This window comes from Dendrobates tinctorius, unplaced genomic scaffold, assembly GCF_039654945.1.
Source record: "Dendrobates tinctorius isolate UK_male_01 unplaced genomic scaffold, ASM3965494v1 ptg000235l, whole genome shotgun sequence".
NCBI classification, from domain to species: domain Eukaryota; kingdom Metazoa; phylum Chordata; class Amphibia; order Anura; family Dendrobatidae; genus Dendrobates; species Dendrobates tinctorius.
The window spans coordinates 659,475-674,400 of NW_027361902.1; the positions used below are offsets into that span (position 1 = coordinate 659,475).

Here is a 14,926-nt window from a genome sequence, read left to right on the forward strand (position 1 = left end):
TCACCACAATGGGGGTGAGACGAGGGCTCTGAGCAGGTGGGCTCTGGTCATCACATCACACAATGGAGGTGAGACGAGGGCTCTGAGCAGGTGGGCCCTGGTCATCACATCACACAATAGAGGTGAGACGAGGGCTCTGAGCAGGTGGGCTCTGGTCATCATATCACAATAAGGGTGAGACGAGGGCTTTGAGCATATGGGCTCTGATCATCACATCATACAATGGGGGTGAGACGAGGGCTCTGAGCAGGTGGGCTCTGGTCATCACATCACAATGGGGGTGAGACGAGGGCTCTGAGCAGGTGGGCTCTGGTCATCACATCACACAATGGAGGTGAGACGAGGGCTCTGAGCAGGTGAGCGCTAAGTTCTCTAGATGTTTCTGGCACACTGGTCGTTTCGGTCCTGTGTGATTTTACCCCCTGCCCTCCTCTGCTTCTAGCACATTTGTCACTCCCATCATCCGTCAGTCTGTGCATCATGGCGGCCAATCATTTGCATACACCTTCCCACCTGCCTGTTTCCCTTTATCTCCGCCCCCTCTTCTGTGATTGACAGCTTCGGCTTCATATAGCCACAGAAGGGCGGAGATGGATGGAAACCGAGCAGGCGGGAAGGTGTAGCTAAATGATTGGCTGCTCCAATGTGCACTCATCGCCAGTGCTTGGTTTGTACAGTCATTCTGTGCTGACCGCTGGTTAGTAGTTTGCTTCTCATTCACTCCGTGTTAATGTTGCATTGTGTCTCCGCAGGTTCTGTCTTGGACCGTCTTCCTGGGTGTCTTGTCGTACTTGAAGGTTGTGATTGGCAGTCTGCTGCATGAAGCCGGGCATAGCGCCCTCCTTTGGTGTGGCGCTGTCATCCAGGCTGGCTCACTGGTGGGTGCCCTGGTCATGTTCCCAATGGTCAGCATCTATCACCTGTTCCAGAGCGGCAGAGACTGTGAAAACAGCTGCACCCAATGAGCATGGTGTACTGTGCCTACCCCGGGGGATAGGGTGCACTGTGACCGCCCCGGGGGATAGGGTGTACTGTGACCGCCCTGAGGGATAGGGTGCACTGTGACCGCCCCGGGGGATAGGGTGTACTGTGACCGCTCGGGGGATAGGGTGTACTGTGCCCGCCCTGAGGGATAGGGTGTACCGTGCCCGCCCTGAGGGATAGGGTATACCGTACCCGCCCTGAGGGATAGGGTATACCGTACCCGCCCTGAGGGATAGGGTGTTACTGTGCCTGTCCCGGGGGGATAGGGTGTACTGTGTCCGTTCCGGGGGATAGGGTGTACTGTGTCCGCTCCTCTGCAAAGTGTGTACTGTGTCTGTCCCGGGGATCGGGTATACTGTGTCTGCCCCTGGGATAGGGTGTACTGTGTCTGCCCCAGGGATAGGGTGTACTGTCTGCCCCAGGGGGATAGGGTGTACTGTGCCTGCCCCAGGGGGATAGGGTGTACTGGGCCCGCCCAAGGGGATAGGGTGTACTGTGCCTGCCCCGGGGGATAGGGTGTATTGTGCCCGCTCCTCTGCAAAGTGTGTACTGTGCCTGCCCCGGGGATAGGGTGTACTGTGTCTGCCCCAGGGATAGGGTGTACTGTGTCTGCCCCAGGGATAGGGTGTACTGTGCCTGCCCCAGGGGGATAGGGTGTACTGTGCCCGCCCAAGGGGATAGGGTGTACTGTGCCTGCCCCGGGGGATAGGGTGTATTGTGCCCGCTCCTCTGCAAAGGGTGTACTGTGCCTGCCCCAGGGGGATAGGGTGTACTGTGCCTGCCCCGGGGGATAGGGTGTACTGTGTCTGCCCCAGGGGATAGGGTGTACTGTGCCTGCCCCGGGGGGTAGGGTGTACTGTGTCTGCCCCGGGGGATAGGGTGTACTGTGCCTGCCCCGGGGGATAGGGTGTACTGTGCCTGCCCAGGGGGATTGGGTGTACTGTGTCTACCCCGGGGGATGGGGTGTACTGTGTCTGCCCCGGGGGATGGGGTGTACTGTGTCTGCCCCGGGGGATGGGGTGTACTGTGTCTGCCCCGGGAGATGTGGTGTACTGTGCCTGCCCTGGGAGATGGGGTGTACTGTGTCTGCCACGGGGGATGGGGTGTACTGTGTCTGCCCCGGGGGATGGGGTGTACTGTGTCTGCCCCGGGGGATAGGGTGTACTGTGTCTTCCCCGGGGGATAGGGTGTACTGTGCCCGCCTCGGGGGATAGGGTGTACTGTGACCGCTCGGGGGATAGGGTGTACTGTGCCCGCCCTGAGGGATAGGGTGTACCGTGCCCGCCCTGAGGGATAGGGTATACCGTACCCGCCCTGAGGGATAGGGTATACCGCACCCGCCCTGAGGGATAGGGTGTTACTGTGCCTGTCCCGGGGGGATAGGGTGTACTGTGTCCGTTCCGGGGGATAGGGTGTACTGTGTCCGCTCCTCTGCAAAGTGTGTACTGTGTCTGTCCCGGGGATCGGGTATACTGTGTCTGCCCCTGGGATAGGGTGTACTGTGTCTGCCCCAGGGATAGGGTGTACTGTCTGCCCCAGGGGGATAGGGTGTACTGTGCCTGCCCCAGGGGGATAGGGTGTACTGGGCCCGCCCAAGGGGATAGGGTGTACTGTGCCTGCCCCGGGGGATAGGGTGTATTGTGCCCGCTCCTCTGCAAAGTGTGTACTGTGCCTGCCCCGGGGATAGGGTGTACTGTGTCTGCCCCAGGGATAGGGTGTACTGTGTCTGCCCCAGGGATAGGGTGTACTGTGCCTGCCCCAGGGGGATAGGGTGTACTGTGCCCGCCCAAGGGGATAGGGTGTACTGTGCCTGCCCCGGGGGATAGGGTGTATTGTGCCCGCTCCTCTGCAAAGTGTGTACTGTGCCTGCCCCGGGGGATAGGGTGTACTGTGCCTGCCCCAGGGGGATAGGGTGTACTGTGCCTGCCCCGGGGGATAGGGTGTACTGTGTCTGCCCCGGGGGATAGGGTGTACTGTGCCTGCCCCGGGGGGTAGGGTGTACTGTGTCTGCCCCGGGGGATAGGGTGTACTGTGCCTGCCCCGGGGGATAGGGTGTACTGTGCCTGCCCAGGGGGATTGGGTGTACTGTGTCTACCCCGGGGGATGGGGTGTACTGTGTCTGCCCCGGGGGATGGGGTGTACTGTGTCTGCCCCGGGGGATGGGGTGTACTGTGTCTGCCCCGGGAGATGTGGTGTACTGTGCCTGCCCTGGGAGATGGGGTGTACTGTGTCTGCCACGGGGGATGGGGTGTACTGTGTCTGCCCCGGGGGATGGGGTGTACTGTGTCTGCCCCGGGGGATAGGGTGTACTGTGTCTGCCCCGGGGGATAGGGTGTACTGTGCCCGCCTCGGGGGCCCCGGGGGATAGGCTGTACTGTGCCCGCCCAAGGGGATAGGGTGTACTGTGCCCATCTCGGGAGGATAGGGTGTACGGTGCTCGCTCCGGGGAATAGGGTGCACTGTTTCTTCTCTGTGGGGTGATTGTACTGTACTCTACCTTATATCACTCTCAGGACATTTTTATAAAAGTAAAATAAAACTTTTTTTCACTCAGTGTTGTCCGTGTCCTTCATTGCATGCAGACTAGCATGAGCCCCTCCTAGTAACATGATTGTAGAATCAATGAGTTAGAGGAAAAATGCAGTCAGCAGACAGCAGAAGGACAGCGTTACTACATACAGCATTCCCAGGGTGTAGTGTGGTCAATTACATTTATCCTAGGGTGTGTTATGGTTGTACTAGTGGTGCTGAGGTGTATTATAGTTGTACTGGTGGAGCTGGGGTGTATTATGGCTGTACTGGTGAAGCTGGCGTGTATTATGGCTGTACTGGTGGGGCTGGGGTGTATTATGGCTGTACTAGTGGGGCTGGGGTGTATTATGGCTGTACTGGTGGGGCTGGGGTGTATTATGGCTGTACTGGTGGTGCTAGGATGTACTATAATGGTGCTGGGGTGTATTATGGCTGTATTGGTGGTGCTGGCATGTATTATGGCTGTACTGGTGGTGCTGGGGTGTATTATGGTTATTTGGGCGTGTACTATAGTTGTACTGGTGGTGCTGAGGTGTATTATGGCTGTATTGGTGGTGCTGGGGTGTATTATGGCTGTACTGGTGGTGCTGGGGTGTATTATGGTTATTTGGGCGTGTACTATAGTTGTACTGGTGGTGCTGGGGTGTATTATGGCTGTATTGGTGGTGCTGGGGTGTATTATGGCTGTACTGGTGGTACTGGGGTGTATTATGGCTATATGGGTGTGTACTATAGTTGTACTGGTGGTGCTGGGGTGTATTATGGCTGTATTGGTGGTGCTGGGGTGTATTATGGCTGTACTGGTGGTACTGGGGTGTATTATGGCTATATGGGCGTGTACTATAGTTGTACTGGTGGAGCTGGGGTGTATTATGGCTGTACTGGTGGTGCTAGGATGTACTATAGTTGTACTGGTGGAGCTGGGGTGTATTATGGCTGTACTGGTGGAGCTGGGGTGTATTATGGCTGTACTGGTGGTGCTAGGATGTACTATAGTTGTACTGGTGGAGCTGGGGTGTATTATGGCTGTACTGGTGGAGCTGGGGTGTATTATGGCTGTACTGGTGGTGCTGGGGTGTATTATGGTTGTACTGGTGGTGCTGGGATGTATTATGGCTGTACTGGTGGAGCTGGGGTGTATTATGGCTGTACTGGTGGAGCTGGGGTGTATTATGGCTGTACTGGTGGTGCTGGGGTATATTATGGCTGTACTTTTGGGGCTGGGGTGTATTATGGCTGTATTGGTGGGGCTGGTGCTCCATCGCCTGGCCATGACCAGGCCATCGCCAGATATCCCAGCGTTACTTTGTCTGTCTGGACACCTGTTCGTGCCTACACGCTTTGTCTCACTGACTTTCCATGAACTGTTCTGCTGCGTATCGCTAAATAAATTTCAATCTCCGCTTGATAAGATGATTTTTATCAAGGAGAAAAACTAGAGCATGCGATAAGATACATATAAAAAATACCAAAAGCTTTATTCAAAAAATGCTACAAGTTACATAAGATAATATAAAGTGCCAGTTAAAAAATGCGGATGACATTCACCCAAACATCACCAACTCCTCCCACAATGATGGAACACCTCCCGGAGAGCAGCCCCAATATGTCCTAAAAACCCCCATATATATGCAGAGTGATCCGGCCCAAAGGCCGTATGGGGGGCTCAGGAACTAAGAAGTACCATTAGGGAACATTCTCACAGCCAATGTTAATGAATCAGATATACAGCGGTATAGTGCCCCAAATATAGCAGAAAAGCTTACCAGGGAAGAGGAGGAGAAGGGAAGCCCGGTAGTGACACCCCCGACGCGCGTTTCGCTGCGCACTAGTCCACTTTGTCAAGAGGAATGCAGCTTTAATTTAGCCCTTTTAACATGTGTGCTGGAGGAAAAATATCCTTGTTTCACATCAGTGACGCCATTATACTCGGTGACCCATATCTCCCTTCATACACTGTGCCAGTGACCCTGTCACAAGAGCTTATGAGGATTAAACTTGTCAGGTTTTAATCACGTGTCGTCATAGATCTAATGGAAAAGAGAATTATATAGGTAGAAGGGAAAATGAGCAATTGTGTGATGTTATTCACTATTCACGGACAGACCATGAGGCAGAAGTCAGACGTTCTAGGGTCAGTACCAAGAGAGTATGTAGATAACCAAGGGAAAAGACCGTGGCGTAAGTCAGGACACAGTCCAAGGTCAAGAACAAGAGATAGCGGATCAAAAGAGACAGAACATGGTCCAAAGGGCCAGGCAGCAAAGATTGGAACTCCGCAAGAGAACCAGGCTAACACTCATCAAGATGCACAAACTACGTCTGGCAGGGATTAGAGGCAGACAGCTCAGTAAAGTAGATGGGCAGTCACCAGAAAACCGAACACCTGGAGAAAGTCCCGCACATCCCAGTCACAGACTGGACAGTTGAGCTGTCAATCAATGCACCGATAGCTTAGCAAGCCCAACACAGGACTGGACAGCCAAACTGTCAGTCAAGACACAGACAACTCAGCAAGACAGTTTCCGTAGAACAGCATAGTAATCACTCACTGAGCGGAGGAATTGTGACAATACCCCCTCTTCTAAGAATGAGGTACTGGAGGGAATTACGGACTTTCCGGGAATCAACAATCTTGTGTTATTGAAACTCCTTACTGTTGTTCACAGAAACCAGTGGAGATGAAGGACACAAAATGGAAGGGACAAACTTTTTTAGCAGTGATGTAATGAATACATTTGGAATGTGAAAAGATGGAGGGAGTTTTAATCTGAAAGCCACTGGGTTAACCACCGCCAGAATCTCATATGGACCAATAAACTTAGGACCCAACTTCACTGATGGCATTTTCAAGTTAAAATTTTTGGAAGACACCCAGATGTGATGGTGCCATATGTTATGTGGGTATCATTTTGTGTATATTTATATTTTATGGATTTCCATAGTGTTCTCCTGTTGCCCTGTATCATTCCGTGTATTCCCATATTGTCTAGAGTCTCAATTACCTTCCAAAAGTCTGATAATTGAATTAGCTCACTCACTGTCTGCAGCCTGACTGTATCTATGCCTCTTGGTGAACCCCCTGTAGTGCCTTAATCCCCAAGGCACCTTTGTCAAGTCTGGGAGGCCTGAAAACCGCCCCAACCGGTCTACCCCTGGACATAAGGAGGGGGCTGGGAAGGACAGGAGCTGTTCAAGTCAGACCCTGTGTGGTGATGATCGTGTGAGGACAGCACGTCAGAGAGAAGGGGAATCATGGACCCATTTTATCCTCTGCCTGCTGGATTATTGGACTCTCATCTCTTTGGACATTCATCCTGTTACTGAACTGCATCCCTGTTCTGGACTATTGTATTCTCAGTGGGTGGATTGTTTATGGACCTTTTGCCTGTAATAAAGGTCTTGGGATTGCTCACACTTCCCTCGCTCTGTTGATTGTGTGGTATCGGAGAAGGACCCCGTGACACTAGAACTTATCACCAATCTTGAATATGGGACCCCATGAACGTTTACTATCGGCCTTCCATTTCTGGCGACAATGGGCCACCCCAATATTCTTCTGAACCTCTCTCCGGACATCCCTCAGTTTTTGTATAGCAACCTCTACTCTTGGACAGCCAGAACTCATCCTCGAGAATTCACCAAAATGAGGATGAAAACCATAATTACAAAAAAAGGCTCGGTTTCAGTAGACTGGTTAACCCGACTGTTTAAGGAAAATTCAGCAAGAGGTAAGAATGAGGACCAGTCCTCCCGCTGAGCCGCAATGAAACATCTTTGAGCAAATTCTAATGACTGATTTGTCCCCTCTGTCTGACTGTTGGTTTCAGGATGGTAAGCAGAGGAAAACAAAAGGTCATTCGACAATGTGTAAGGCCGGTTTCACATTTGCGCTTTATAGCGCAGCGACGGCCGCCGCTAAACCCCACCCCCTGCCGGCTCCCTGCCCGCCCCATCCGGTCATCGCCGCCTACTAGCGCACATGGGCGCTTGCGATCTGCGCACCCTATCTTTAGCATAGGGTGCGCAGATTGTGCGCTGGCCGTGCGCTAGCAGGATTTTGCCGTGTGCTGCGCACTTTTGAAGGTGCGCCGTGCGCGCCGAAATGCAACATGCTGCGTTCGGCGCACACGGGCGCACCTTCAAAAGTGCGCAGCGCACGGCAAAATCCTGCTAGCGCATGATCTGCGCACCCTATGCTAAAGATAGGGTGCGCAGATCGCAAGCGCCCATGTGCGCTAGAAGGCGGCGATGACCGGAAGGGGCGGGGCTTAGCGGCGGCCGTGCGCAGGCCGTTGCTGCGCTATAAAGCGCAAATGTGAGACCGGCCTTACAAAACACTCCAAAATTTTGAGACAAACTGCACCCCCCTATCAGATGCAATGTTCAGAGGAATGCCATTCAATCTCACCACATTATTGATGAATAACCTGCAAAGTGTCTCCATGTTAGTTAACCCTGATAATGGAACAAAGTGAGCTTGTTTACTGAATCGGTCAACCACCACCCAAACAAATGTCTTCCCACTAGACAAAGGAAAATTAGTCATGAAATCCATGGACAAATGAGTCCACGGTCTTTCTGGAATAGGCAATTAAGCCAATTCCCCAGCCGGCCGGTTATCACAAACTTTAGCATATGCGCAAACTTCACAAGCGAATCGGATCGGGTCGCTACAGCCGAGGCAAAACTCAGACGGCTGAAACAAGGTTCTGGTGACACTGAGGGATATTGTACCCAGTTCAGACGATGGTCTGCGGAAGTCAGCTGGAATGATCCAGCACTCAAGAGTCAGTTTTTCGCAGGTCTGAATTACAGGGTTAAAGATTACTCATTGCATTCCCTGCACCTGCTACACTTGAGGCTGCAATGCAGTTAGCCAAGATTGAGAGACAGGCAGAATGAGGAGAAGGCTTCAATTCTGCTGGGTCCTGTCTCTCGAGACCCCCGTGGACTATGTGGAACTGATGCAACTTGGGGCGATTTCCTCTCGTTCCCAGGAAAGGGAGAGAAGGTTCTCTGAGGGGCTATGCCTTTATTGTGGTAAGACTGGCCATTTTATCAAGCAATGTGAAGGTCGCATAAATCAGGAAAAGAAAAAAAAGGGGTCAGAGTAAAGGCCCTTTTACATTTAGCGATGCACCAGCGATCCGACCCGGTCAGGATCGCTGGTGACCTTTCACACAGAAAGATCTCACAGCGATGCAGCAGCGACTCAGCGGACGATACTTACCTTTCACACACAGCGATCCTGGCATCCTCCCGCCCGCCTCCACGCGTCGCTCGTCGTCATAGCAGGAAGCCCCAGCAGGAAGCTGACGACGAGAAATGGAGCCGGACATTCTCGCGCGATCCGCGATGGACAGCGGGGGAGCCGGTCGGAGGTAAGTATCACACATAGCGATATCGCTATGTGTAAAACCCCCTTAACCCTCCCATTCGTATTGCATATTTACTGTCCGCAGGAGATTCTTTTTCTGGTAGTTCTATCTGTCATGGTCATACTATGGATTTTCAAGTGATGGTGGACTGTGGGTCAGCACTGAATTTGATCTATCAACAATTCCTAGACAAGTATAAGATTGAGTCTGTACCTTTTATCATCCCCTTTTCCTGTAGTGGCGATTGATAACACTCCGCTAGAGCATGGGTGCGTTTCCCGAAAGGTCACCGGGTGCCCACTCACTGTGAATATGGAGCACCAGGAATCTTTAGATTTGTTTGTACTTGATAAATTGCCTTTTCCAGTTGTTTTGGGGTTACCCTGGTTAAAAGTGCACAATCCTGTACTGAACTGGGCATCAAATACTATAAGATCCTGGGGTCAGGGGTGTTATGGGAAATGTTGTGATGTACACATCGCTGCTGTGGTGAAAAATGAGCTACCTGAAGCCTACAGGAATTCTGGAAAGTATTTTCTGAAGTTGAGTGCATAGAGATTAAGATTGCGCTATTGAGTTCGTCACAGGTGCTACTCTCCCTAAGAGTCGTTTATTTAATCTGATGATCCCCGAGAGGAAGGCCTTAAAGGAACACCTGCAGACTAGTCTTGCTGCAGGTCATATAAGACCCTCCAAGTCCCCTGTGGCTGTGGGATTCTTTCAAAAAGATGGAGGTCTTAGGCCGTGTCTGGATTTCAGAGAGATTAATAAGATCACTGTGCAATCCTTACCCCTTGCTGCTAATTTCGGATTTGTTTAACCAATTAGTTGGAGCCAAGTGGTTCTCTAAGATTGATCTCCGCATTAAAGAATGCGGTGAATGGAAGGCAGCCTTTAATACCCCAGTGTGACGTCCGTCTGGTGCGAGTCTGAGCTGCAAGTAAGACAGCACCCCGAGAAACCCCGAGCCCCTTTACCCCTATACAGGGATCTGGAATTACAGCGGAGTCCAAGAGGTAGCTGCCTATGAGAGCAGCGGACCGGAGCAGGACGGTCACCAGGAAGGAATTAATAAATGGGACCGAAAGCGTAGTCAGAAGTCCAAGTCAAAACCAGGCGGGCGGCAGAGGTACAAAATCGGCAGCCTGTAGAAGGGTCGGAAATCCAGGCTAAGGTCAGAGTCAAAAATAGCAATTTAAACACTAGCACACTGGGGAAACCAAGACTATATCTGGCGGCCTGCAGGACAGGCTCCAAAGTATATGAAGGATAAGGCTATCTCTCACAGGCTCGCAGCCTGATTACCTAATCTGGACCACCCCTAGAACCAGGCCAGATGGCGATGCACCAACCCCTTCACCTCTGACATAAGAGCGAAGCCTGCGCAGGGGCCCCTTCTCTCACCACCATCACCCACAGGAGAAACACGGCGATGCCCAGTGACAGAGGCATGCGTCATATGAGCAGTACCACATGAGGATATAGCCCTCCTATCGCTGGCACCACCAGTCAAAGGAGTCCGGCGCCTCCCAGTGACTGAGGCAGGAACACCAGCCCCTGAGTCCAACAGCGACGTGACAGTCCGGCGCCTCCCAGTAGCTGAGGCAGGAACACCAGCCCACGAGTCCAACAGCGACGTGACAGTCCACGCCTCTGAAGAATATGCCATTATACTACTTTCTATGCATTCTATAATACACCCCCGGGTCCCTTATCTTGCACCTGGTGAGGAACAGTCTGGTTTCATAACAGCCTGAACTTTTATCCCAATTATAAAAATTTATCTTAAAGCAACAAAAATGGAGAAGTGAAACCTTCAGAGAATGGAGAAATGAAACTTCAGCTTTGATTTTAGTTTTAACCCTTCACAATCCCCCCTAGATAATTTTTTTTAAACACATATGCAGCATCAGAGGTGCTATCCCAAGCTAACAGTGTGAGGGGTACTGGTCTTCACATGACTGATGCCGTGTTATCAGTCATGGCTGTTGCGGCGCACCCGTCCCCCCTGTATACTGCAGTTCACGAATAACAATTTTTGATGACGGTGGTGATCTTTTGTAGGTAGCCATGTGCTTGGCTTCAACATCTTCATCAAGTAGCCTATTGAGATCGATGCAGAGAAGAGCAGGGGCAACGCCTTTGGTATCATCATTAGCTGTCTTAGTGCAGAATTTCCTAATACATACAGAAATACACCAAAGAACAAGTTTTAGTATCACATATACAACAAGGATACAGGCAGCAATGTGTAACAAGCTTTGTAAGATCCCAGCTATTCAACCCCCAATTCCCTTAAACCAATTGGCTGGATTGAGAAAGGAGAAGGTGTCTGACCACCAACTGTCCTTATTACGATCATTGCCTTTTTCGTATTGATCTCTGAGTCTTTGAATATCTTTTAACTTCATAGTACTGTTAGGATCTATATATTGACAGCAAGCGGGTCCAATGACCTGACACATACCACCTTGTGCTGCTGTTAAGGAGTCCAGCACTATAGTATGTTGATTAGTGACTATAATAAGTTGATTTTGGACAGCAACAGTAGTGTTAAGTATGTCCAATATATCCCAAATTTGATCATCTAGATCAGGGGTCCCCAACCACTGGTCCGCAGCCCAGCACCAAGCCGTTGCAGTGCTCTTGCCAGTCCATGGACACAAGGGGAGCCGGCGGCGGTGCAGCAGCTGATACCCTGCATCCCTGTCGGCGCGGCGGCTTCATCCAGCGCTGAGCGGCCAAGTGTACCGCTCATTTAAGGTCATGAATATGGACGCCACTCCTCCCCCATAGGCGTGACATCCATATTCATGGACCTTAATGAGCGGTAGCACGTGACTGCTCCGCACAGGAAGAAGCTGAAGCGCCGCGAGATGCAGGGAGGGAAGTTCAGCGACGGGAAGGAAGTTCAGCGACGTGAGGGTAAGTAGGATGGGGGAGCCCAGCCATACATACATGGGTGGGAGCAGAGCCATATATACAAGGGAGGGAGAATGGGAGCGGAGCCATAAATACATGGGAGAGTGGGAGTGGAGCCATAAATACAAGGGAGGGAGAGTGGGAGCCGAGCCATATATACAAGGGAGGGAGAGTGGGAGCGGAGCCATATATACAAGGGAGGGAGAGTGGGAGCGGAGCCATAAATACAAGGGAGGGAGAGTGGGAGCGGAGCCATAAATACAAGGGAGGGAGAGTGGGAGCGGAGCCATAAATACCAAGGAGGGAGAGTGGGAGCGGAGCCATATATACAAGGGAGGGAGAGTGGGAGCCGAGCCATACGTACACGGGAGGGAGAGTGGGAGCCGAGCCATACGTACAAGCGAGGGAGAGTGGGAGCGGAGCCATATATAACAAGGGAGGGAGAGTGGGAGCGGAGCCATAAATACAAGGGAGGGAGAGTGGGAGCGGAGCCATAAATACAAGGGAGGGAGAGTGGGAGCGGAGCCATAAATACAAGGGAGGGAGAGTGGGAGCGGAGCCATATACAAGGGAGACTGGGAGCGGAGCCATATATACAAGGGAGGGTGGGAGCGGAGCCATGCATACAGGATGGGACATGGGAGCCATGTATGGAGGGTGGGAGCGGAGCCATGTATACAGGATGGGACAGGGGAGCCATGTATACAGGATGGGAGAGTGGGAGCGGAGCCATGTATACAGGATGGGAGAGTGGGAGCGGAGCCATGTATACAGGATGGGACAGGGGAGCCATGTATACAGGATGGGAGAGTGGGAGCAGAGCCATGTATACAGGATGGGAGGGTGGGAGCGGAGCCATGTATACAGGATGGGAGGGTGGGAGCGGAGCCATGTATACAGGATGGGTGGGTGGGAGCGGAGCCATGTATACAGGATGGGAGAGTGGGAGCAGAGCCATGTATACAGGAAGGGAGAGTGGAAGCGGAGCCATGTATACAGGATGGGAGGGTGGGAGCGGAGCCATGCATACAGGATGGGACAGGGGAGCCATGTATAAAGGATGGGAGGGTGGGAGCAGAGCCATGTATACAGGATGGGGAGAGTGGGAGCACAGCCATGTATACAGGATGGGGAGAGTGGGAGTACAGCCATGTATACAGGATGGGAGCGGAGCCATGCATACAGGATGGGACAGGGGAGCCATGTATAAAGGATGGGAGGGTGGGAGCAGAGCCATGTATACAGGATGGGGAGAGTGGGAGCACAGCCATGTATACAGGATGGGGAGAGTGGGAGCACAGCCATGTATACAGGATGGGGAGAGTGGGAGCACAGCCATGTATACAGGATGGGGAGAGTGGGAGCACAGCCATGTATACACGGTGGGAGCAGAGCCATGTATACAGGATGGGAGAGTGGAAGCAGAGCCATGTATACAGGATGGGAGAGTGGGAGCGGAGCCATGTATACAGGATGGGAGAGTGGGAGTGGAGCCATGAATACAGGATGGGAGAGTGGGAGCAGAGCCATGTATACAGGATGGGAGAGTTGGAGCAGAGCCATGTATACAGCATGGGAGAGTGGGAGCAGAGCCATGTATACAGGATGGGAGGGTGGGAGCGGAGCCATGTATACAGAATGGGACGGGAGCCATGTATACAGGATGGGAGAGTGGGAGCGGAGCCATGTATACAGGATGGGAGGGTGGGAGCGGAGCCATGTATACAGGATGGGAGGGTGAGAGCGGAGCCATGTATACAGGATGGGAGAGTGGGAGCGGAGCCATATACAAGGGAGACTGGGAGCGGAGCCATATATACAAGGGAGGGTGGGAGCGGAGCCATGCATACAGGATGGGACATGGGAGCCATGTATGGAGGGTGGGAGCGGAGCCATGTATACAGGATGGGACAGGGGAGCCATGTATACAGGATGGGAGAGTGGGAGCGGAGCCATGTATACAGGATGGGAGAGTGGGAGCGGAGCCATGTATACAGGATGGGACAGGGGAGCCATGTATACAGGATGGGAGAGTGGGAGCAGAGCCATGTATACAGGATGGGAGGGTGGGAGCGGAGCCATGTATACAGGATGGGAGGGTGGGAGCGGAGCCATGTATACAGGATGGGTGGGTGGGAGCGGAGCCATGTATACAGGATGGGAGAGTGGGAGCAGAGCCATGTATACAGGAAGGGAGAGTGGAAGCGGAGCCATGTATACAGGATGGGAGGGTGGGAGCGGAGCCATGCATACAGGATGGGACAGGGGAGCCATGTATAAAGGATGGGAGGGTGGGAGCAGAGCCATGTATACAGGATGGGGAGAGTGGGAGCACAGCCATGTATACAGGATGGGGAGAGTGGGAGTACAGCCATGTATACAGGATGGGAGCGGAGCCATGCATACAGGATGGGACAGGGGAGCCATGTATAAAGGATGGGAGGGTGGGAGCAGAGCCATGTATACAGGATGGGGAGAGTGGGAGCACAGCCATGTATACAGGATGGGGAGAGTGGGAGCACAGCCATGTATACAGGATGGGGAGAGTGGGAGCACAGCCATGTATACAGGATGGGGAGAGTGGGAGCACAGCCATGTATACACGGTGGGAGCAGAGCCATGTATACAGGATGGGAGAGTGGAAGCAGAGCCATGTATACAGGATGGGAGAGTGGGAGCGGAGCCATGTATACAGGATGGGAGAGTGGGAGTGGAGCCATGAATACAGGATGGGAGAGTGGGAGCAGAGCCATGTATACAGGATGGGAGAGTTGGAGCAGAGCCATGTATACAGCATGGGAGAGTGGGAGCAGAGCCATGTATACAGGATGGGAGGGTGGGAGCGGAGCCATGTATACAGAATGGGACGGGAGCCATGTATACAGGATGGGAGAGTGGGAGCGGAGCCATGTATACAGGATGGGAGGGTGGGAGCGGAGCCATGTATACAGGATGGGAGGGTGAGAGCGGAGCCATGTATACAGGATGGGAGAGTGGGAGCGGAGCCATGTATACAGGATGGGAGGGTGGGAGCGGAGCCATGTATACAGGATGGGAGAGTGGGAGCGGAGCCATGTATACAGGATGGGAGAGTGGGAGCGGAGACA

General features: G+C 52.8%; 1 protein-coding gene across 3 annotated transcripts in view; it reads left to right on the plus strand.

The window, feature by feature from the left end:
- SLC52A2 (solute carrier family 52 member 2) overlaps positions 1-3,537 on the plus strand; it is a 122,015-nt gene extending 118,478 nt beyond the window's left edge. For all 3 annotated transcript variants that reach the window (XM_073556527.1, XM_073556528.1, XM_073556529.1), the window contains exon 7: positions 753-3,537. In XM_073556527.1, coding sequence (XP_073412628.1) covers positions 753-965 — 213 coding nt within the window. In that variant the 3' untranslated portion in view covers positions 966-3,537. The remainder of the gene's footprint in view (positions 1-752) is intronic.
- The last annotated feature ends 11,389 nt before the right edge of the window (positions 3,538-14,926 follow it).